Consider the following 22,779-nt stretch of genomic DNA (forward strand, 5'->3'; position numbering starts at 1 on the left):
GATTAAATTCTGAAGATAGTATGTAAAATAAGAGCTCATTATGTAGGACTTAATATAATTGTGTGGATAGGAGATAGATTAGCTCACAGGAATCAAACAGTAGGTACAAATAGGTACTTTAAGGGTTGGTATAGTGTGACAAGTGGAATGCCACAGGTATCAGTGCTGAAGCCTCGGGTATTTACAAATCATATCAATGATAAGGATAAAGGGACTGAATTTCTGCAGAAATCCCCAGTTATGGTAGTGGTAGATTTTGAGCTGGTAAGACAGTACCCAATGGATGATGATCAGTTAGCAGCATATTTTATATCTCCCCTGAGTTTTATCTCAATGGGAATGGAAGGAATAGTCTGTGGGAATATTAATGGAGGAGGAATGTGGAATAGGCTGTGAACTCACTGCCACTCATTCTGGGGAGGAGTTAGCCCAATGTTTCCTGCAGAGCCACGTATTCAGATACTTAATGGCTCAGTCAAAAATACAACTTTGATTTTACTGAGACATGGTCAATTTACTTAAAAAGATGAACCTCCAATTAAAACCATGGAAACAAATATTTTGTAATGATGGCATTTCGCCAAGATGTCATTGTCATCGAATTGATAAACTTAAAACCCAATGAGCTCGATCTTGTAAACTGGTGACAGTGACTTGCCATTCAGATCTCTATATCTCTTCACTGAAGTCAATGAGAAGGAATATCCAATGAACAGCCTCTTTGTCATCAGCTGCTCAATAACACAAGGTCTCTTTTCCTCCTCACAGGATTAAGGTCTAATGTACTTACTTTGGGAAAACATACATCTGTTGAAACTGCTCCCTTGGAGATGTGAGACCAGTTCAATGTAGTCCATTTCACATCCTTGACCAAAATTTAACCTCGGTCTTTTTCCTTGAAGCTTTGGTGAGCTTTTCATCATTTGCCAGTTAGATTAATAGAGAGAGTGATCGAATCTCTGGGACTCTCCTCTCTGATCCTGCAGTCTTCTCTAAGGGATTTGATCATCTGATTCTTCTTTAGATATTAAATTGTTTTATTTTTAGGGTGGGTCATCACTTCCTGTGTGGCCTGATCAGTGGTTATGTTTTAAACAGCTGATTTATGACTTGTTAATGACTTCCTGGGAATCATCCTCCGAGCACAGCTTTTCTGACTTCCGTTTTCCAAAGGAAGTGAGACTTATCCCAGTGATCCTCCTGCTCTACATAGTTGTGCCAGTGCCCAGGGCTAAATGTGAAATACTGGGGGTGTGGAGCAGGCAGCTCACACACACCCCTTCCTCTTCCAGGGTTCTGCCTCTTTACTGAAGGCACTGACAAACTCTATCATCCAGGCTGGGAGCAATGAGTTATTCTCCGGAGTTCAGAATTCACAGAATGCTAACCTTAACAACGTCTGATGCACCAAACTTAAAAAAATACTCGTGCTTCCCCTGAGTAAGAAAGTCGTAGGACCAAAGAGCCAGACACAGGGCCAACACCTAGACTGATACTTTGATGTACATGAGGGAGAGCTGCATGGTTAAAGCTGTCATGTTTTGGATGAGGTGATAATGCCTCATACAGGATCTCATGGCATTATTCTAAGGACAGGATGATCTCCCCAAGAGTTCTGCTGTGTAGCTATCACTCAAAAACAAATCACTAAAAACAGATGTTCTAAACATTGTCACAATGCTGTTGATAGATCCTGCACTGAAGAAATTGCCTGCCGAGTTCTCTAAAGCCGAGAATATACATTACAAACCATATTTAATAGACTGCAAAGCATTTTAGGATATCCTGGTCGTGAACAGTGCTGTGTAACTGAGTGATTTTCTTGTTTTCTTTTCCTCCTTCACTGTCCTCTGCATTCTTAGAGTGGAAAAGTACTTTATAAATGCCCTTCCCATTTCTCAAAATAAAATACTGTTGAAATTTAAAGTATTGGAGCAAGATAAACTGACTAAAGAGATGATATCGGTGGCAGGAAGCACACGGTGTTAAGAGTTCTACTCTCTAACTGTATACCACCCCCACACCAAGGGAAATGCCTCCAGCTGAACTTACTTTGAGGCTAAAATCTCATTTGAGGAGATATTTTGAATTATAACTGGAATTTAGTCAGTTTGAATGCTAAGATGAAGTGGTCTATTCCCCTTACTCCCAGGAGTTTTCAGTCTGCTACTTACCCCAGGATGATATATATATATATATATATATATTATATATTATATATATACATTGGATGAGATAGTTTCAGCAAAACGAACTGACTTAACCTGACCCATATCATTCCATAGAATCATACCTGTTAGAATATTGTAATTATTTGTTCATTTGTCAGGCCTTTGAGGCATTAAAATGAGAGTCGATGACGTTTTAATGATTGCTTCAAGGTATTTTAATTTGATAACCAATTCTGGATTAGGTGACAACATTATATAGCACAAGATCATTCAAGTAGCTAATACATCTGAAAATAACTGTTGCAGTAATGAATCCAGCTACAGAAATGTTGCTTATGTACATTTCATTAGAAAGAAATGTAATACAACAGTTTTGACATAGAGGTATAACACAATTTTCAAATCTGGCTAAGAATAAAGAGCATATACAAAGATATTTTCTCAAACTTATACATGTAATCCTCATATAAATCCAACTTTTGGGTGGCAGACTGGTCCAGACCTTGACTTTGTCTTAAACATGACTGATCCTGAAAATGTAATCACCTGCAAACAAGCATTAAGGTGGATTCTGTATACTTTCAGGGGGTTGAGAGAGAACTCTTATTGTTTATTGTTAAGTTTTCTTATATAGGGAGAATTTTGTTATTGATAAAAATAAGTTTTGAAATTGTCTATTTTGACAGTAATCAATTTTCAATGTTTTGAGTCAGCTGTTTGGAGCCTGTGTTTTATTCATGTCTCCCTGTGCTGTCTCCAGGGTTGCTTGTGAGTTTGCTTATGACAATTTTTTAGCTTAAACCTTATTCCCAATTCTGATTTAGGTTTAACCCTTTAATTGCTGCATTCATTTGGTGATTTTTCATCACAGATGCCCTGAATGTAAAAAAGGCTTTGTGAAAATTTCAGGTTTTGAACCTGCCAAGGCAACGTTAGAAAGTATGTAAGTGTGTAAGAATGTTCTTGGGGGATGCATTGTAAATCTCCCGTCTTCAGCAAACCATTTTCAATCTTGTTTTACATCTTTAAATAGGACTGCTAACTCACATATGAGTCCTACTGTGCACAACTACTTGGATTTATCACAGTTCTTCAGTGGTTTAAAAACAATTGTGCAAGGGTGCTTAAGGAGATATGAGAATGAAAAGGACAAAACAAAAATCAAAGGAGAGATTCAGATAAAAAGATTGGACATAGAATTGGGTTTTCAGTAGTCTAGTGAAAACTGAGAGTAGGAGCTGGTAGGTGTTTTCAAAATAATGGCTGATAAAGGGCCCTCATTTTCTGCAAAGATGGAGGTTTTTATTGATGCTAAAGTCTGGTCTGCCATCAGGTCGATATGTTCCACCTTCAAATAGAGATTCTAGAAAAGAGTTTTTTTTTGTTTTGGTTTGTAGGTGACATCAGTTCAGCTTGAATATCCACTAAATGGCTCTCATTGAACACAAGAAACAAGTTTATGATATCAAGGATGTAGCACTGTCTTACTGCAACTGAGATTTCAAATGTAATATATTTTGATATGTCAGAAGACTTTAGATTGTTGGTTGAATGGTGACCATTGTCAACTACACAAATATCTGGTCCATTATCGTCCACTAGCCTAAATAGATAGATTACATTTAAAATACACTGATAAAAATACAAGCTGTGGTACAAGACAAGCAAAGCTTTCATCAAAAGCAATCTTCAACATTACCAGTTCATATAACCATTATTTTATCATGGTGATTCTAACATGAGATACGTCAGTGACAATTGATCTAATAATGATATCTCTCTTCATATAAAGGAACCACACTAAAACCTTCAGGGTACAAATGACACAAGGTTGAAGCTGGATATGCAATCACTACTGTTATTGTACTATTTAGGCATTAGATCCAAGTTACTGTGAGAGGTGAGGCTGAAACATAATTAGAAATTAAATCAAAGCAAAATGTAAGTGTACAAAGTCTTTACTGTCTGATTCAAACTTCTAAGTCAAAAATATTTTGTATACTAAAGAAAATATTAAAGCATATTCTATTTATGCCCATCTATCCTTTTGGATTAAAAACATTTTTAAAACTACACAAAAAAAGCATATTGAATGCATAAAAGAACAGCAGAGGCTGTAATCCTAAACAGAATGGTATCGACTCTGCAGCACAAAACAGGCCATTCAGCCCAACTGGGCTGTGTCACTGATTATGCTGCACATGAGCCTCCCTCATTTCATCTTCCTCTCACTGGTTTGGCGTATGGCTCCAACATTCTTGGACAATGCTGGATAGCTTCTGTATCAGGCTCAGCTGAAACAGCCTGAACACAGTTTGGAATCAATTGGTGGGAAATCTGTGCACATGGAAGGGGTGACTCTCTTTGATCTTTGGTCCTTCCAGTGTACAGCTTCAGGGGTGCACCAGGAATTCAGGTACAGAGGCCACATCCTTTTCTATCTGTGATGGAAAGTTATGGGGCCCTCGCAGAATTCCCTGAATACGTCACTGGTAAGCTGCTGTGTGCTGGGAAATTAAAGATGAAAGTTTAACATTGTGATTCAGAAAGAGATGGCAGAACATTACAGTTGTCTTCATTCAGGGATTGTATTTTTACTTGTCTCGCTGACCGTGCTACTGGGCAATCGTATTAACATGCAGTACCACAGAAATACGAAAAAGCCTGCAAGCAAAACAAACTATTTCAGAAACTTGTTCCAGTATTTATGTAAAGTATATTAACATTGGTAAGTATACTTTTCATCATTAATAATGCCACAAGTTAACTAGAGAAGAGCATGCTGGGAAATGTGCCTCACTGTTCCACAAGCTGTCACAAAATATATCAATGTATATAATCCCAAAAGGACCACCAAGGTGACAAATTTGCCTGACTGCTATTCCACCAGGTTTCACCTCAAACAGAAAGTAAATATTTATTGTAACACACAACTTTAATAACACCAAGGAAAACTATACCCATTCAAACTCACCAAACCACACACATTCAATAATGACAAAAGAACAATGCTTTAAGACAGATACTCCAGACACAAAAAGGATATAGATAAACAAAATTCTGAAGATTAAAGGTCTACACCACAAGGTAGGATTTTTGATTTTTGTAATGATACACTGAAGTCTGTCAGGTGATACCATCCTTCAGAACAACGGCTGATCACGTCAACTTTGGTCTTCCTTTGTATGAATTCTTTCTTTTTAGCTTCCTTGGTTTTTTTACTGTCATTGTCCTGGGAGGGTTGGGTGGGGAGCGCAGTGTGGAGGGAGGGAGGACTGGTCACTTTCTCTCTGCAGGCTTTGGGCGTTGTTTCCCCTGTCTGCTGCTTTTGGCTCAACCAATCGGTGGGCTAAGGTCAGCCAGAATTTGCTTAACTCAGAAAACTTCTTGATGCTGTTCAGTCTCCAATTCTCCTTCCTATCGCTTCCAAAAAGTAGCATTGTATTGTACAGGTTAACCATATGTAACATTTGGTTTTCAAGTTGCAAACCTCTCCTGGCATTCCAGTCATAGCTGTCCAACTTCTGTTTCAGGCGATTGTTGCAAAAATGAAAAATATGTGGTCTCTTACCATGATTCAAAAGTTTTATAATTCTTTTTGAGATGACTGATGTTAGTTTGATGCCCTATCACAAGGAGTATCATTCCATTAATAGATTTATTTTGGTAGATTAATTTTAGTAAAAAACAAAAGAACTGCGGATTCTGTAAATTGGAGACAAAAATAGAAATTGCTGGAAAAGCTCAGCAGATCTGGCAGCATCGGTGCAAAGAAATCAGAGTTAACGTTTCGGGTCAAGTGAACTTTCCTTAGAGGTTAATTTTGGTGCTCATAGAGTTCTGAGTTATTAATCTCCACACTAAGAATGGTGGCTTTAGGATTATCTCTCTCCTATCCACCAATGACTTTCTTCCTTTGTCCAGACTGGCCCAGGCTTTGCCAGTTTTACACTCTCCCGGTATAGAATCATGAGACTTCAACTTCATGTCTCTATCACTACAGGGTTTGAGCACTTGATAAGTGGGGAAATGACAGATACAGATTAGTATCAAGACTAGAGTGGTGCTGAAAAAACACAGGCAGCATCCAAGGAGCAGGAAAATCAATATTTCAGGCAAAAGCCCTTCATCAGGACTCTAATCGCCAGCATCTACAGTACGCACTTCTGCCTACATAGAACATAGAACATAGAACAATACAGCACAGAACAGGCCCTTCGGCCCACGATGTTGTGCCGAACATTTGTCCTAGCTTAAGCTCCCATCCATGTACCTATCCAAATGCCGCTTAAAGGTCACCAATGATTCTGACTCTGTCACTCCCACAGGCAGCGCATTCCATGCCCCCACCACTCTCTGGGTAAAGAACCTACCCCTGACATCCCCCTATACCTTCCACCCTTCACCTTAAATTTATGTCCCCTTGTAACACTCTGTTGTACCCGGGGAAAAGGTCTCTGACTATCTACCCTATCTATTCCCCTGATCATCTTATAAACCTCTATCAAGTCACCCCTCATCCTTCGCCGTTCCAATGAGAAAAGGCCTAGCACTCTCAACCTATCCTCGTACGACCTATTCTCCATTCCAGGCAACATCCTGGTAAATCTTCTCTGCACCCTCTCCAAAGCTTCCATATCTTTCCTAAAATGAGGCGACCAGAACTGCACACAGTACTCCAAATGTAGCCTTACCAAGGTCCTGTACAGCTGCAACATCACCTCACGACTCTTGAATTCAATCCCTCTGCTAATGAACGCTAATAAACCACAGGCCTTCTTACAAGCTCTATCTACCTGAGTGGCAACTTTCAAAGAGCTATGAACATAGACCCCAAGATCCCTCTGCTCCTCCACCTTACTAAGAACCCTACCGTTAACCCTGTATTCCGCATTCTTATTTGTCCTTCCAAAATGGACAACCTCACACTTGACAGGGTTGAACTCCATCTGCCACTCCTCAGCCCAGCTCTGCATCATATCTAAGTCCCTTTGCAGCCGACAACAGCCCTCCTTACTATCCACATCTCCACCAATCTTTGTATCGTCTGCCTAGATACAAATTAGTACCAACTATTGTATAGAACTGCACTAACGTGTTACTGCATCAGCTCAATTAATTGCATTCTGCTCTAATTTTTAAATTCTTTAACAGAGTTTGTTAAAATCAATTAATAACTTATATTGTAACTTTATGTGTCTGGTCAATACGTACAGTTCCAGTAATAGTCTGACTGACCTTGGAGAGGGTTGAGGATGCAGAACAGGTACATTGCAGTTACACTCTGAGGTCCATATGAGAAGAAAGCTATGCCATAGGTAATGCCCAGTAGACAGGTCAAGCCAAGTACAGTGATTACACTCTTTCTATCTCTCCCTTTCAATCTGAACATCTTCACACCCACAATTAGCAGCACGATTGAGTTACTCAGGAACACAAGTGCAAAATATGCAATATTTGTAACATAATGCACCGTCTTGTTTTTTATCCAACACCTGTTGAGAGGACAGAAAAATACTTTAATTAAGATCCCTAAAATTATCCCAAGAAGAGTTTTGTGCAGAATGGGTTCAATTCCCATCCAGGCCATGGTTAACATGAAGGTCTTTCCTTCTCAACCTTATCCCTTAACTGAAGTACAGTGACTCTCAGGTTAAATCACCACCAGGTGTCTCTGTCTAATCAGAGAGCAGCTCTGTGAGAACTCACATGGAGAAACAACCTTTTCGCTCTGATTGTACCTTTGTTTTCTATTTTAGCAGCTAGTGGTTAATGCGTTCATTTAACATTTCTATTTGCAGCCTTTTCACAAAATCATTAAATAATTGAACAATTTAAAGGTGTTAAATAAGTCAACAATATTCACAAAGCACTAGCTGTCTGTACAAGGTATAAAGAAGAGTTTTACCAAGTAAAAGATAAACGATTCAAGCTGTGACATATATTGGATCACAAGCTGTATTTACAACTCCATTCAAGCAGTCCCTGTTATACAGAAGCTGAGAAATGACAGTTCAATATCATTGGGTAGATGTTCAAAGAATGAATATGACATTTTGCTGGCTGCTGTTTTATTAACCAGAAATGACTCATTTATATAAAACAGTTCAATAGTTCAGGTAAAATAATGTACAGAGCAATGTTGTACTGTTGTGGCTGTAAGAGTAATTTTTGGTTTCCCAAAACTCCCTTCATACATTTTATATTGACAAGTGAGGATTTGTAAGTGGCCTACAATGGTTTTTATTTTTTGGCAAAAGTGCTTCACAGAGACAAGAGAATGAAGAGGTCAAAAAGCCAAAGGACAGATTTGGAGGTATGATAAAAAGTTTGGATATAGAGATATTTTTAAAGAGTTTAGTGAAAAAAGAAGTGAGTTGGAGAGTCGGAGGGTCTTCAAGAGGTAGTGCTAGAGAAGGATGAAGCAAAGGGAGTAAGGAGTACTCAAAATAATTGTTTAGGAGAGTTGTAGGGAGGGAGGTGTTTTCAGAGATACAGGGAGGGCAAAGTCATCGGGTGTTTAATGCGAGGATCGGAATCTTATATCTGAGAAGGAGGAGGGATTAGTGAGGAGGAGGGAATGTGGATAACTAGGACTTGGTGCAGAAGAAGAAATGACTGCAGAGTTCTTGATGAGCTGAAGGACACAGAGTTGGAGAAAGCGAGGCCGTTAGAAGAATGTTGGAATAGTTGAGGCTGGAGGCAACAAAGATATTTGAGAGTTTTCGCAGCAGATGGGCTGAGGAGGAAGGGGAACCTAGGGAGGTACAAGTAAAGGCAGACAGCTTAATGTCAATGATGGGAATCTTTAAAGACAATGGCATTGGACAAAAATTAATTTGCATTTGGTGAAGTATGTGTTCAGAAATGGAAGTCAGGATGCAATTCTAAAAAGATAACTCGTATATGACGAACTTGATTGAGTTGCTTAAAGTAACAGCAAGAGGTGATGGGGATATATGAACTATCAAAATATTTGTTAAACTATAACATAGTTGATTGCAAAATTAAAGGCACTGGACTTAAAAAGGTCAAGTGACAACTAGAATGCAAATGAAAGAAAATAGAGTAGGAATCTACAGTTGTTTGACAGATGAGTGGAAAGTGTCTCATTGTTATGAGTTCTGTGTAGTACACAGTGCTACATGATGTCTATTTTTTATTGAACTGGCAGTAATATAGACGCTTGCAGTGAATGTGCCTAATGATAGAGATAACATGATAAACAGCAAGCCATGAGGCCCATTAGAATGGCATTGTAATTATATCTGAAACATTTTCTTTTCACACAAAAAGGTCTCAAAAATCAGGGCATAATCACTTACACTGTGTTACCAAAGTTATCCGTGACATATATAACTTTTCTCATGCTTTAGAATGTTGCTATTCTTGGCAGACTGTGAACATGCATTGCACATGTAGTCTTTAAATCAGGCTGGTCTTTTAATGATACATGTGTGCTTTGCCTTTATCTGCCCATCTAGGCAATGTTCCTTCGCTGGGAAACTTATTGTTGTTGCAGTAACTGCTGACCCATTGTTGTGGTGCTGTACATTTCTGGGACTGAAGTTGATTTGGTTCCATGCAGACATTGAATGCATGTTGTTCTGATTGGGCCACGTTCTGTGAAAGTGCGACTTTCTCAGTTTTGTGTGTGTGTGTGTGTCTGTGTTTGCAATGGTATATCTGGTCATTCACTTTCATTGTGTATGATCACGGTGAAAACTGCTCATATTGAGTCCTGAGCTTCCACAATGACTGGCTTTTATGGAAAGTGTTGAGGGTTTGTACCCTGACTGATTCTCTAATGCTCGAGATGACAATGATTTGGCAGCTATAGCAAAATGAAATGGCATAATTTACAAAGGGAATACAGTCATTATGTGAAAGGACTTGGAGGGGGTGGTGTGGGGGGGGAGAGAGAGAGAGAGAGAGAGAAAGGGAGAGAAAGAGAGAGAGAGAGACACTGACACATATTGATGTAAGAAATGGATTCAAGTTAGAGGAAGGCAGAAGGAGGGCTTTGCTGGCCAATCATCAGAAATGAAATCAAGCACCACGTCAGTCAGTGTTGTGTTTGTAATGAGCAACAGACTAAACAAGCTCAAGACTCGCTGATGGCACAGGTCATTCCACACGGACCTTGGATGAAGCTGCAAAAGGATGTCTTCACTCTCACAGGAAATGATGACAGGGAGGTAGAGCAGCTGACTTCAGTGAGACTGTGGAATGCCTGAAAGAACCCTTCCGTTGATTGCAGTATTCCTGACATTGTGGTGAACCACATTGACCTACAATTCATGAATGACGTATTGGGCCCTTTGATAAAGGATTGGGAAAACCAACATCACACATCATCTCCTTATTATCCCCAGACAAAGGGAAAGGCTGAGGTTAAGTGAAAATCACAAAATGCATCCCATAGAAATCAAGCCATTCCAGCACAGATATATACAAGGCAATTCTTGAGAGGAGAAACACACTGACTGAAGGTGTGGGATGTAGTCCAGTCACCTACCACCCAAACCATTCTTCAAACTGCAAAAAACCTACTGAAGCCAGAAGTAGTAATAGACATGAGTAATGAAATCAAAGTGAAATAGCAGAAAGCCAAATTTCATTTTGCTAAAGCTGCCAAATCATTGTCAGCTTGAGCATTAGAGTCAGACAGGGTACAAACCAGTCCAGAAAAGCTAGTTGCTGTGGAAGCCCAGGACTCAAATCAAACAGTTTTCACTTTGATCATACACAATGGAAGTGAATGACCAGATCTACCATTGCAAACACAGAGACACATACACAAAACTGGAAAAGTTGCACTTTCACTGAAGGTGATCCAATCAGAAAAACATGAATTTGATGTCTGCATGGAGTCAAATCAACTACAGTCCCAGTTTTTGCAACATCAGGAGTATCCTTCACGGTTTCAGGCTGTCCTATAATCACTGCTTCTTGCAACATTTCAGGAGTTGCATCTCGCTGGGAAGTGTGCTTCATAAGCAAGGTGCTTATCTGTCAACTTCAAAATCTTTGCTGAGTTGATTCTGTCTGGAGCATGTCAAGCTGCAGTTTCGTCATTGGATCTGGAAGATTTCAAACATGGTGGCTCAGTGGTTAGCACTGCTGCCTCACAGCACCAGGGTCCCAGGTTCAATTCCAGCCTTGGGCGACTGTCTGTGTGGAGTTTGCACATTCTCCCTGTGTCTGTGTGGGTTTCCTAAAGATCTGCAGGTCAGGTGAATTGGCCATGTTAAACTGGCCTGTGTGCTGGGTGCATTAGTCAAAGGGAAATGTGTCTGGGTAGGTTACTCTTCGGAGGGTTGGTGTGGATTTGTTGGGCTGAAGGGCCTGTTTCCACACTGTAGGGAATCTAATCTAATTTTCATAGTGAGTGCTGCTCTCACCAGGATGTCAGTATTTGCTTAAATATCATGTCCAGATGATGCCTCAATAACCAAAGTAACATTCTGCAGGCACTTTGGAGCAGACAGTAGCAGTTGGCGGAAACTCTTTGAAGTGGCTCACGGATAAATCTGACCGTTATTTTATATGCTCCAAGTAGATTTTGAGGAAAATGTTCACAAACAAATACAATGGTCAGGCAGACTTTCTTGAGTGTAGCATCATTCTGCTTGTCTTAATATCCTCGATGCAAATGTGCGTCTTTGCTGCATTAGGGTTACTCTGGGTTCTGGCTCAGTCTTGAACACTGAAGGGTGACATCATCATTTTTGTCATTATTCTTTAACACAATCGCTACTATCACTGGTAGTTTGATTTCAGCGGATGCTGAGTTTTGTTCTATGCCCTGTGTTTTGTACCACTGTGTGTCCTTGGCAGTGAGTTGGTGTCATGATTCACACGCTAAAGACAAGTTGTGCAAAATTTTGCTAAGCAGGTGATGAATCCAACAAATTGCAGCACTACATTTATTTGCATTGTTCATTGCCTCACTGCTACAACTTTCACTTTTTCAGGACTCAGATGAAGACGATTTGATTTAAATACATCAACCATGTACATGACTTTGGGTACTTTTAATTACAATTTTTTTCTTGGTCAGTTTCAGGTTCATCTGTTGATCTCTGTCAAGCAGGCACATTTTCGAATGTGGTTAGCAATAGTTTCTTCCACGGAGTCACTATATCACCATAAATCAGCAGATTATCCACTATAATTTACATTGCAGAAAGTTTACTAATTATTTCATGCTCTTTGGAAGTGTGGAAATGTCAAACAGCACATGCAACCATTTGTATCACCTGAGTGGTATCCAAAACTAGGTTAAGAACCTATTGGTTTAATTGGCGTCACTTGATTGCAACTGTCCTTCACTTTCAAGTCAAGATTTTTGCCTTGGCAAGTTGTAGATAAATCGCTTTGTTGGAATATGATGTGAGATTCGCTCCAAGCTTTATTTAGTCCTTTTAGATTGGAGCACTCACTGAGTGTTAAATAGAAAATAGAACAATACAGCACAGAACAGGCCCTTCGGCCCTCGATGTTGTGCCGACCTGTGAACTATTCTCAGCTCGTCCCCCTACACTGTCCCATCATCATCCATGTGCTTATCCAAGTTTTGTTTAAATCTCCCCAATGTGGCTGAGTTAACTACATTGGCAGGTAGGGCATTCCATGCCCTTACCACCCTCTGAGTAAAGAACCTGCCTCTGGCATCTGTCTTAAATCTATCACCCATCAATTTGTAGTTATGCCCCCTTGTACAAGCTGACATCATCATCCTAGGAAAAAGACTTTCACTATCTACTCTATCTAATCCTCTGATCATCTTGTATGTCACTATCAAATCCCCTCTTAGCCTTCTTCTTTCCAGTGAGAACAGACCCAAGTCTTTCAGCCTTTCCTCGTAAGATCTTCCCTCCAGACCAGGCAACATCCTGGTTAATTGTTACACCAGCTATCACGCTGCAAATGCCTTATGTAGGTGTTATCACTTTCTTGATTACTCCCTTCTTCACCAGCTCATCTGTTTTGTCTCTTAGGTTGGACTTGAGGGCTGCTGGGACTTCCTGTGGCAGATGCTGAATTGGTCATGCATTCATATCTACTTTGAGATGATAATCTTCAGAAAGACACCCTAACCCTGTAAACACATTGTTATACTCCTCTGGGATTTCTCCCAGTTTAATGTGTTGTGACATGTTGAGGATTACCATGCTTGCTTGCTCTGGCTGTGATGAGAGGCTGCTGCGTGCTGCACATATTTATTCTTATCTTTGCATTGGGCTCTCTGAATGATCTGTCCTTCCAATATGATTCTGGTGCTATCACATAGTCTCAATGTTAGTTTCGAAAGCTTCATTACTGCATCGCCATGTTGCCAATGAGAGTAGAAAAGCTGCCAGTTTTGGTTTCATTCTCTTTCATTTCGACCAGGGCTGGGTCTTACCCAATTTTTCAGCTGTAGTCAGTTTCTTTGTTTCTTTCCAGTGGCTTTTGATAACTCTGAACATTCCTGTGTTCCTCTTTTTGTAGCTATGCCTCTATGCAACCTGTTAACACTTAATCTCAGCTCCACTTCTGACACCATTGTATGACTTCAATAGTGTCTGAGCCGTGTATTTTTTTTAACTAGGTGTAAGATGGATGTCAGCTGTGAGTATGTTCATGCTAAAGGTCACATAACGATGGCACGCTTGGAGGAATATTAATACAGTACTGCATTTTTATCCCATTTAATGGTGTTCCTCGTGAGTCAGTATTTTGCCTCCTCTTAATGCACTCATGACCTAAGTCTGTATACTGGTTGTCACAATTTCAATGATTGCAGTTGATATAAACCGCTGAAGTTCAGTAAACTGCAAGGAGGGGAAAAACAGTCTTCAGGACGACATAGACACACTGGTGAAATGGGCAGCTACATGACAGATGAAATTTCTGGAAAGGAATAAGGAGAGACAATAAAAACGTATTGCAATTGTGAAGAGAGTGATTGTTTCTAAAGGGACTTTGGAAATTGAGGCTGTTTGTGCACTGCAATTTGCAAATGATAGATGAAATTGAAGAGAATGATGAAAAGATACTTTTTTTAAAATTGCTAATAAATAATTAAGACAATAATGAAGTACAGAAGCAAGGAAATTATTGAAAATGTATATAATGGGTTAAGCCCAGTTATAGTCCTTGGTTCAACTCTGAGCACCAGATTTCAGAAAAGATATTGTGGCCATGGAGAGGGGGCAGAAGAGTACTGTACTTGAATTGTGCTGGAGATCAGAGATTGCAGTTACACAATGAGACTGGAGAGGCTTTGGGTTGTTTCCTCTGGGCCTGAGCTGAGAAACCCCTATTGGATAGAGATGTTGAAGATAGAGTCAATAAATGGGTAAATTGTTTCTCAAGGTAGCATGGTCAATAAATATTGTAACTGGCAAACAAAGTCAACAGGAAGACAAGCTTTCTTACACAATGGATTGTTGTGATTTGAAAGCATCATGGAAGCAGAGAGTAACTTTGAAAAGAGAATTGAATATACACCAGAAGGGTATAGTATCTGCACAGCCATGGAGAAGGAGGAGCAAAGTAGGATTAAAGGATTTGGCACAGGGATGATGGGCCAAACGACCTCCTCTGTATTGCATTATTCTATTATTCAGTAACTGAAGTACTAAAACTTACATGTCAGTCGTGTTGTAATTACCATTGACAGGAATTGAATACCGGCCATAATTGTCTGTGCTTACTGCAATGATGATTAAAACTACAGCAGCTGGGAATCCTGGGAATACACATGAACAGAGTTACAAAGAGTTACTGGGGGAGAAATTGCATTGTAGCAGCAGAACACAATGGTGTCATAATGAATTAACAGCTGATGTTTCACTGTATCTCCTCTTTTCCATTGGAACTTACAGAACAATTATTCAAACTGCTTTTGAAGACTTGTTTCCTAGCCTCGATGTTGTTTTGTTTGGCTTGAAATGAAAACTCTTGGTTATATTTGTCAGAATATAAACTGAGACAGTGTATGACAAGCTGCTGAATTCACTCAGAGCCCCTGCTGTGTAGCTGGTATATACAAATTTCACTCCCCCTAGATTCCAGTATACAGGAGTGTCAGACACACAAAGAGGTCACTGACGTTAAGACTCAGACTTCAGATGTTGGCAGGTTGCTGTGGGGTGCTGCACTGGGAATGTTGAATACAGTTGGCAGGGCTTCTACCCAACATGGAGCTGTCCCCTGACTCTGCCTGTTTTTCTGCTGAGTAATGTGAGTACAGTCAGAAATGAACTGCCTGCTCTGTTATGGGGAGTGGTGACAGATTGGAAAGTGAACGTTGCTGTCTGAATCCTTCACTTCCTGCTACAGCAACAAGAAGGTGGCAGCGTTTGGAAGAAAACTTGTTCTTTGGTTTAAAATCCCGGCCTGTGTGTATGGTCATGCTTGGCACATATTAACATGTGTCTCTCAGTGATGACTCTGGGGGACCTCACCCTTGAACCTTTCAGCACTGAATTTAGATTCCTAACACTCAGCTTTCAATCAGAGACACAGTTCATTGCTGGAGGAATCTCTCTAATTAATCAAGAGAAACCCTCTATCTATTAACACCATTAATTCCACTCTCACAAGAGGGAATAGCTTCTTTTATCATTGCATGCTTATGGTTATAAACCTGGACTGTCAAACATCACTCCAATTCGCAGTTTTCTGTCTAGGTTTGACTCTGTTCCCTTGCCAATTAAGATTCCTAGTTTCACCAACTTTGATCCTTAATCACACTTGATGTGAAATTTCATAGAGATTTTCTCCTGTTATTTTGACAAGTACAGCTAGAACTACTAAAGAATAACTGTTTTATACTTCAGTTCTTTTTCATTGTAACAATGAAATCAGGGTGGCACAGTGGCACAGTGGTTAGCACTGCTGCCTCACAGCACCAGGGTCCCAGGTTCAATTCCAGCCTTGGGCAACTGTCTGTGTGGAGTTTGCACATTCTCCCTGTGTCTGCGTAGGTTTCCTCCCACAGTCCAAAGATGTGCAGGCCAGGTGAATTGCCCATGCTAAATTGCCCACAGTGTTAGGTGCATTAGTCAGAGGGAAATGGGTTTGGGTGGGTTACTCTTCGGAGGGTCCGTGTGAACTTGTTGGGCTGAAAGGCCTGTTTCCACGCTGTAGGGAATCTAATCTAATCTAAAAGTTGTTGCCACATGAGAATCAGACCATACATTTACAAACAACTCAGTGACAGAATACTTTACACTCACCCCAACCAAGAAGGCAGAGTTTCAGCATGTAAAACCGAATGTAAATGTTGAAGACTTTGATCAGCATAAGGTACAGGTGAAATGCTTCAATTCCCATCCATGTGAAACTGCAAAGCAGTGAGTAATGCAGCAGGACAGCAATGGCTTTACACAGCTCATCAGTGCTCTCGGAACTGAACACTGTGCTGGTTAAGAAGCTCACATTGAGAAGAAACAAGGCAACAGAGAGATTCACGTGGATCTGGATGGAAGCTTCCTTTTGTCTTTTTCTGAATGAAGGGAGAAGAAACAGCATTTAGGAGACAATAATGCAAGCTGATAAACATTGACTGAGAAGACTTCCTGCATCTGGAGATGTCTGAGCATGAAGCCTATGGCTGTTTCTTTTCTGGTCAATAATCAGTTTGTCATGCCTCAGTGTGGATGCACCCTCTATGGTCCTCAAGTCCTGGAGTGGGACTTGAACCCAGAGCTGCTAACTCAGAGGTAGTGACACTGCTCACTGCGGATACGATCTCTGACCATGACATACTGAGGTACAATCTGAAAGTAAAGTGAATCATTACTCAGCTACAATACTCTTAGAATTAATGTCAAACATTAAAACAGAAGTAAGCTTTGTTTAATGAACTTGTTGTTGTGAATTACTCATAAGCTCTATCTTCAAGGAGACATTTATGATATATTGTGATTGTACAGTGAGATCATTGAGAATGGCTTCTTCGACATGAAATTTTATCTTTGATGATTAATGTTCCTACCTGAGAATAAAGTGGATGATTAAAGTAATTGCTGTGAAAATGCCAGAAACACCACAACCAATCTGGGTGATGTATGTTAGCGATCTCAATGTCTTCTCATCCAAGTGTTGGTTCCCATCGATTTGCTTTATAACAGAAAACAAGACCATTGACGTGAGGATTGGGTAACGTTTTCTTCAACTGAGTGACACACCCTACTTTCACTGCACTTTCCCTCACCTCCGGATTGGGGTCCCCCTGTGATATCTACTCATCTCCTGTTGAGAAGCCTCACAAACACCTGCTCTATGGCCAGGTCAGTCTGAAAGCAGCCACAATGATGTACACACTCTGAACAATTCTCTTTTTTACTCTGAGCTACTGGGCCTCCACACAATCCCCAGAACGACAAGCTCCACATCAGATACTCAGCACCTGGAGAGTAATGGGGGAATAGCTGATGTCCATATTCTGATGCACTGCTATTGACTTAGTTCATTCTGGGAGTGCTGAGCAAAACCAACATTTCTCTCTAATCCTCCTTGTTCCGTATAACTCAGAGCCTTGCTAAGGTACTGATGGTGGTTAAGAAACAAGCACACTGTTGTGTTATTGGAATCACTGCTCATAACAGAGCAGGCAGCTCATTGTCTGCCTGGACTAATTACCCAGAAAGCCAAAAACAGGTAGGGGCCATCTTCATAGAAATAGACCATGCAAGGAAGGCAAGTTTCCTCGATTCCCTAAAGAAAACATTGTTACAAGGATAAATGGGAATGAAAGTCGATGACTAATGTCATTTGGCAGCTGAAAAAAGGCAATGAGGTATCAGAACATATAACTGGAACAATTCGACGTTAAACTAGAAGTCTGTCCATACTGTGCACAAGACCCTAGTCAGGCCACATCTCACTGACTGTTTTAGGTTTGGTCCCCTCAGATAGTTGGGGAATTGAGTCCCTGGAAGAGGTTTTGAGGACAGCGACATTATTGACACGGAGTCTGAGGCTTCATGGAGATCAGAGCAAACTGAGCAAGCTGGGCCTTCTCACTTTGGAAAAATGCTGTCTTTGAGGTGATTTGATGAGGACTGGGAATTTTCCCAGAGCTGCTCCCACTCCACCTCAATCAATCTAATGGGTTCGGGCAGAAATCACACTGCCGCACATAAAACAGGCTTTCACCATATTTCTGGAAAAGTTATGGCATCAGAACAGAAGCCAATTCAATGAAACTCCCAATCCTAATGGTGCCAATCCTGGTGGGATAGGCAGTGAAAATGATGCTGGAGGTGGGGTGGGGGGGGGGGGGGAAGCAGGGGGGATGACAAGTGGGAGAGTGGGAATCAGTATGGTTTATAAAAGCAGACACTTGGGTTACATATTCAGAAATCACCAGCACACACTGGGAGTGAGAGATTTACTACAACCAATCCATAGGGAGCTGGATGAGTTTTGGTGAGTGGGAGACATCTTGATCTGCCCAAGGTGAGTGGATTAACAGCGATTGTGACATCAGTTGTCATTGTCTCATGGACCTATCAGGGTCAGTGTGACACTTCCCAAAGCTCCTCCCTCAGATTTAATTTCTCTTGCCTCCCTGTAAAGATGGAATAACTCTGGAAGAAAGAAATGGGGGGAAATCGGTTTGAAGCTGAGTAGCTTGCTGCCTGTTGGGACGGGATTGTCTTAATAAGACAATTGGATTTTCTTGTCCATTTTTGCATTTTGATATGCAATGAAGGATTATTGGTGTGAAAGTTGGTTGATCGCAGCCAAAGTGGAACAGGCCAAAAGATACAAAATATTGCATTACATTGACCCTACCAGCAAGACAGCAAAGAAAGTCAGGTGATTGCACCGACAGATGACTTCATTAACTGTGTTTTGTGTTGTGCAGCCGGAATCGTTCCAGTGACCCTCAGCTGTGTTCCCTGCAACAGAAAGGGACAGCACTGAGAACTCAATCCTTGGGCCTAGGATAACTGAAATCTTTGATAACATGACCGTTTTCCTTACCATTTTGTTGTAATTCCCAGAAGACACATTTTGGAATGGCCTTTACCTAATATGAAAGAAATGATAAATCTTTACTACCTTTAACATAAACATTTAATAGGCATCTGGATGGGTATATGAATAGGAAGGGTTTGGAGGGATATAGGCCGGGAGCTGGCAGGTTGGACTAGATTGTGTTGGGATATCTGGTCAGCATGGACGGGTTGGACCGAAGGGTCTGTTTCCATGCTGTACATCTCTATGATTCTAAATATTTCCTGTTAATCAATTGAATAATGAAAAGTGAAAAATGTCCTTACCGGTGATGGTTTGTTAAATACAATTATCACAGGGTCTGTCAGATTATCAAATGTTCCATTCCCCACTTGAATTCCAACCACCTTATTTAGAATAGTTTGATTTTTAACCTGAAAAGATATACAAATAAATTGTCGCAGAATGTCTTATTAAAATCAAGCAAAGAAACGGAATGGACAGCAGCCCAATTTCTGTGTAAAGTCAGACTCCAAGAGCTATAGTCGAATGTACAAAGTGTAGGCGGGCTATTGTAAGACAAAGCAGTATCGATTGGGCATTAAATAACTGAAACTTGAACGGAAATGAGGACATTGATGCCTTTCCATCCGCTTTGGTGTTATTTGCAAACTTGGCAATGGTACACTCATGTTCCTCATCCAAGTCATTATTACATTGTAAATAAGCGTGGCCCAGCACTGATCCTTGTTGTACTCCACTAATTGCTCAATGCAATCCTGAAAACTCACTTTTATGTCAACTCTCTGTCTTCTATTCACTAACCAATCCTCTATCCATGCTAATATATTATCTCGAACATCTTGTCTTATGAAATAGCCTTGCATGTGGTACCTTATCAAACTCCCAAATGCAGGAGCATCAAGGGATGTTAGGTGCTTGAAATGATACCCTGGATAATGTTTGGTTGATTACAGCTATTGTGCAGCAGTGGGACAGTTTTCTTCATGGCAGGTTGCTACCTAAATCCAAACTGTTATTGTTGCATTGAGTGACCCTATTGGAAATCTAAAGCTTGAAGCTGTCACTCCCTGTTGTCCACCAGAAAGGGAATATTTAGATGCTTTCTAATTAACCTGTTTAGAACATTATTACACACCTTTGGAGCAGGTTGGACATGAACCCAGGCCTCCTGGCTCAGAGATATGCCACTATCACTGCACAATAAGGTGATGTATATGTTTACTGTCATACAAACATACCAGGTACATGCTCTGTGGAGTGATGCATTGCAATGTGACTGATATTGTCGGCCCTCTGAAGTAGCCTGAAGCAAAATGTTTGACAATCATGATTGTAAGCAACGATTGTCCTTTTATTCCATTCCCTCCACCACCCCCGATATACTCTGCTCATGTTACTCTGCTCGGCCTCGGAAACCTCAGCATTCAAGATGATGTACTAACCTAAAACACAAATAAGTATCTGCTCAAAGCATCACTTTAGCACAGCAAGAGTTCAACAACTGTTTAAATAATGCACAACAAGAATTAAAACCATCGCCTCAGATAAAATGCTCAATAAGCAACATGTAGCATGTGAAATGATAATTAATATCTTTCCCAGCATTATTACATTATTTTACCACATTCTGATAAAATCCAATACTCATGACACACTGAAAAAAGTGATAATGTTACCTGGAACAGTCTTGTATCCCTGAGTAATATAACTTTGCTTTGTATCATTTTCATTTCAATGTTGACGTTGTCCAGGAGAGTTGGTGACAGACTGATCCTAATCGCTGGGTCAAAGATATTCTCCTGGGTTTTACATTCAATAGAAATAATACATTTGGTTAACTGACAAGAATCTGCAATGCCATTTCCCTCTTCCCTTCAGGAGTAACATGCTGAAGAAGTTTCAAACTTTTGGCCTTTTGTCCCACTTTAGGACTTGAGCATAAGAATTAAGGCTGACACACCAGTGCAGTACTGGGGTGGGGGGGGGGGGGCTGCATTGTTGGAGGGGCTGTCTTTCAGATGGGATATGAAACGGAGGTCCCTTCTACCTGCCTGGTTGGATGTGAAAGGCCCTATGGCACTATTTTGAAGAGGAGCTCAGGAGTTATCTTTCAATCAACATCAGAAAAGCAGGTAATCTGGGTCATTGTTATATTGCTGTTTGGAGGAGGTTGCTGTGCATGAGTTCACTGCCCTGTTTCCTACAACCGTGTCCACACTTCAGAAAGTACGTCACTGGCTGTAAAGTGGTTTGAGAAATGCCAAATAAATCCAATTTCTTTCTTTCCTTCCTTTTAAAAACCTGTTGACCTTTGGTGGAAATTCTAACACTCGCTGTGGGAGTTCTTTAGCAGCACTCAGAGCATCTTCCACCTCACAATATGGTACCAGAGGCCTGGGGCCTGCATGACCATCAGGGAAATGACAGTGGGGCCAGAAAATAGAGGCTGACTCACACAATCAGTGTGCGCGTGCGTATGGTATGTTTGTGTGTGTACATGTGCTTGTGGCTATATGTACGTGTGTGTGTGTGTGTGTGTGTGTGTGTGTGTATGTGAGTATGTTTATATGTAGTTATGCATGACTTTGTGTGTACATGTATGTGTATGTGTGATTTGTGTGGATCTATGTATGTATATATATATATATGTGTGTATATGTATGTTTGTGTGCATGTGTTTGCATGTACATATGTGTGTTTGTGTGTAAGAGTGTGGATATGTGCACGCAATTGTGTATGCATATACGTCAATGTATGTGCTTGTATGTGTTTATGTGCTTGTTCGCATATGTTTTGTCTTCACGTATATGCATGTATATTGGTATACATGTATGTATGCCATGATTGTGTGTATGTATGCATAGTAGGGTGTATGTGTGTGAGTAAACAAGTGTATGTGTGTGTGTGTTTGTCCATGTGTCTGTATGTGTATATCAGCGTGTATTTGCATATATTTGCGTGCATTATTTATGTGTGTGCCTATGTGTTATGTTTGTGTGTTGCGTGTATTTCTGTTGTACATATTGTGTTTTTATGTGTGATGTAGTGTGTTGTGCATGTTTGGTATGTATGTCGCATATGTGGCATATTATGTGTGCTTTGTGTTTTTGTGTGTGATATGTATGGTGTCTTGTGTGTTTCTGAGATTGTGTGTGTGATAAGTTGTATATTTAGTGTGTATGGGGAGAAAGTGAGGACTGCAGATGCTGGAGATCAGAGCTGAAAATGTGTTGCTGGAAAAGCGCAGCGGGTCAGGCAGCATCCAAGGAACAGGAGAATCGACGTTTCAGACATAAGCCCTTCTTCAGGCTCATGCCCGAAACGTCGATTCTCCTGTTCCTTGGATGCTGCCTGACCTGCTGTGCTTTTCCAGCAACACATTTTCAGCTATTTAGTGTGTATGTACTGCATGCACATGTGTGTATATCAGATGTGTCTTGTGTTTATGTATGTGTGTGAGGTGTGGTTTGTGTGTGTTTTGTGTGGGGTGTGTTGTGTACGTATGTTTGTCCTGTGGATGGTGAGTTACTATGTGTATGTATATATGTATGTATGTATGATTTTGTGCTTATCTATATATGTGTATGTATGTTTGTGCTTTTGTGTGCATGTTTGTGTATGT

General features: G+C 40.5%; 1 protein-coding gene across 1 annotated transcript in view; it reads right to left on the reverse strand.

Moving 5' to 3' along the window:
• Positions 1–4,745: 4,745 nt before the first annotated feature.
• The window catches only part of LOC140496227 (uncharacterized), a 105,520-nt gene continuing 87,486 nt past the window's right edge, over positions 4,746–22,779 (reverse strand). The window contains exons 17-25 of the mRNA XM_072595728.1: positions 20,834–20,956; positions 19,460–19,567; positions 19,161–19,206; positions 18,969–19,075; positions 17,164–17,288; positions 16,403–16,671; positions 14,811–14,910; positions 7,410–7,666; positions 4,746–4,835 (exon numbers count right to left, since the gene is read on the reverse strand). Coding sequence (XP_072451829.1) covers positions 4,747–4,835; positions 7,410–7,666; positions 14,811–14,910; positions 16,403–16,671; positions 17,164–17,288; positions 18,969–19,075; positions 19,161–19,206; positions 19,460–19,567; positions 20,834–20,956 — 1,224 coding nt within the window. The 3' untranslated portion in view covers position 4,746. The remainder of the gene's footprint in view (positions 4,836–7,409; positions 7,667–14,810; positions 14,911–16,402; positions 16,672–17,163; positions 17,289–18,968; positions 19,076–19,160; positions 19,207–19,459; positions 19,568–20,833; positions 20,957–22,779) is intronic.

The sequence above is a fragment of the Chiloscyllium punctatum genome, chromosome 26, assembly GCF_047496795.1.
Source record: "Chiloscyllium punctatum isolate Juve2018m chromosome 26, sChiPun1.3, whole genome shotgun sequence".
Classification (NCBI taxonomy): domain Eukaryota; kingdom Metazoa; phylum Chordata; class Chondrichthyes; order Orectolobiformes; family Hemiscylliidae; genus Chiloscyllium; species Chiloscyllium punctatum.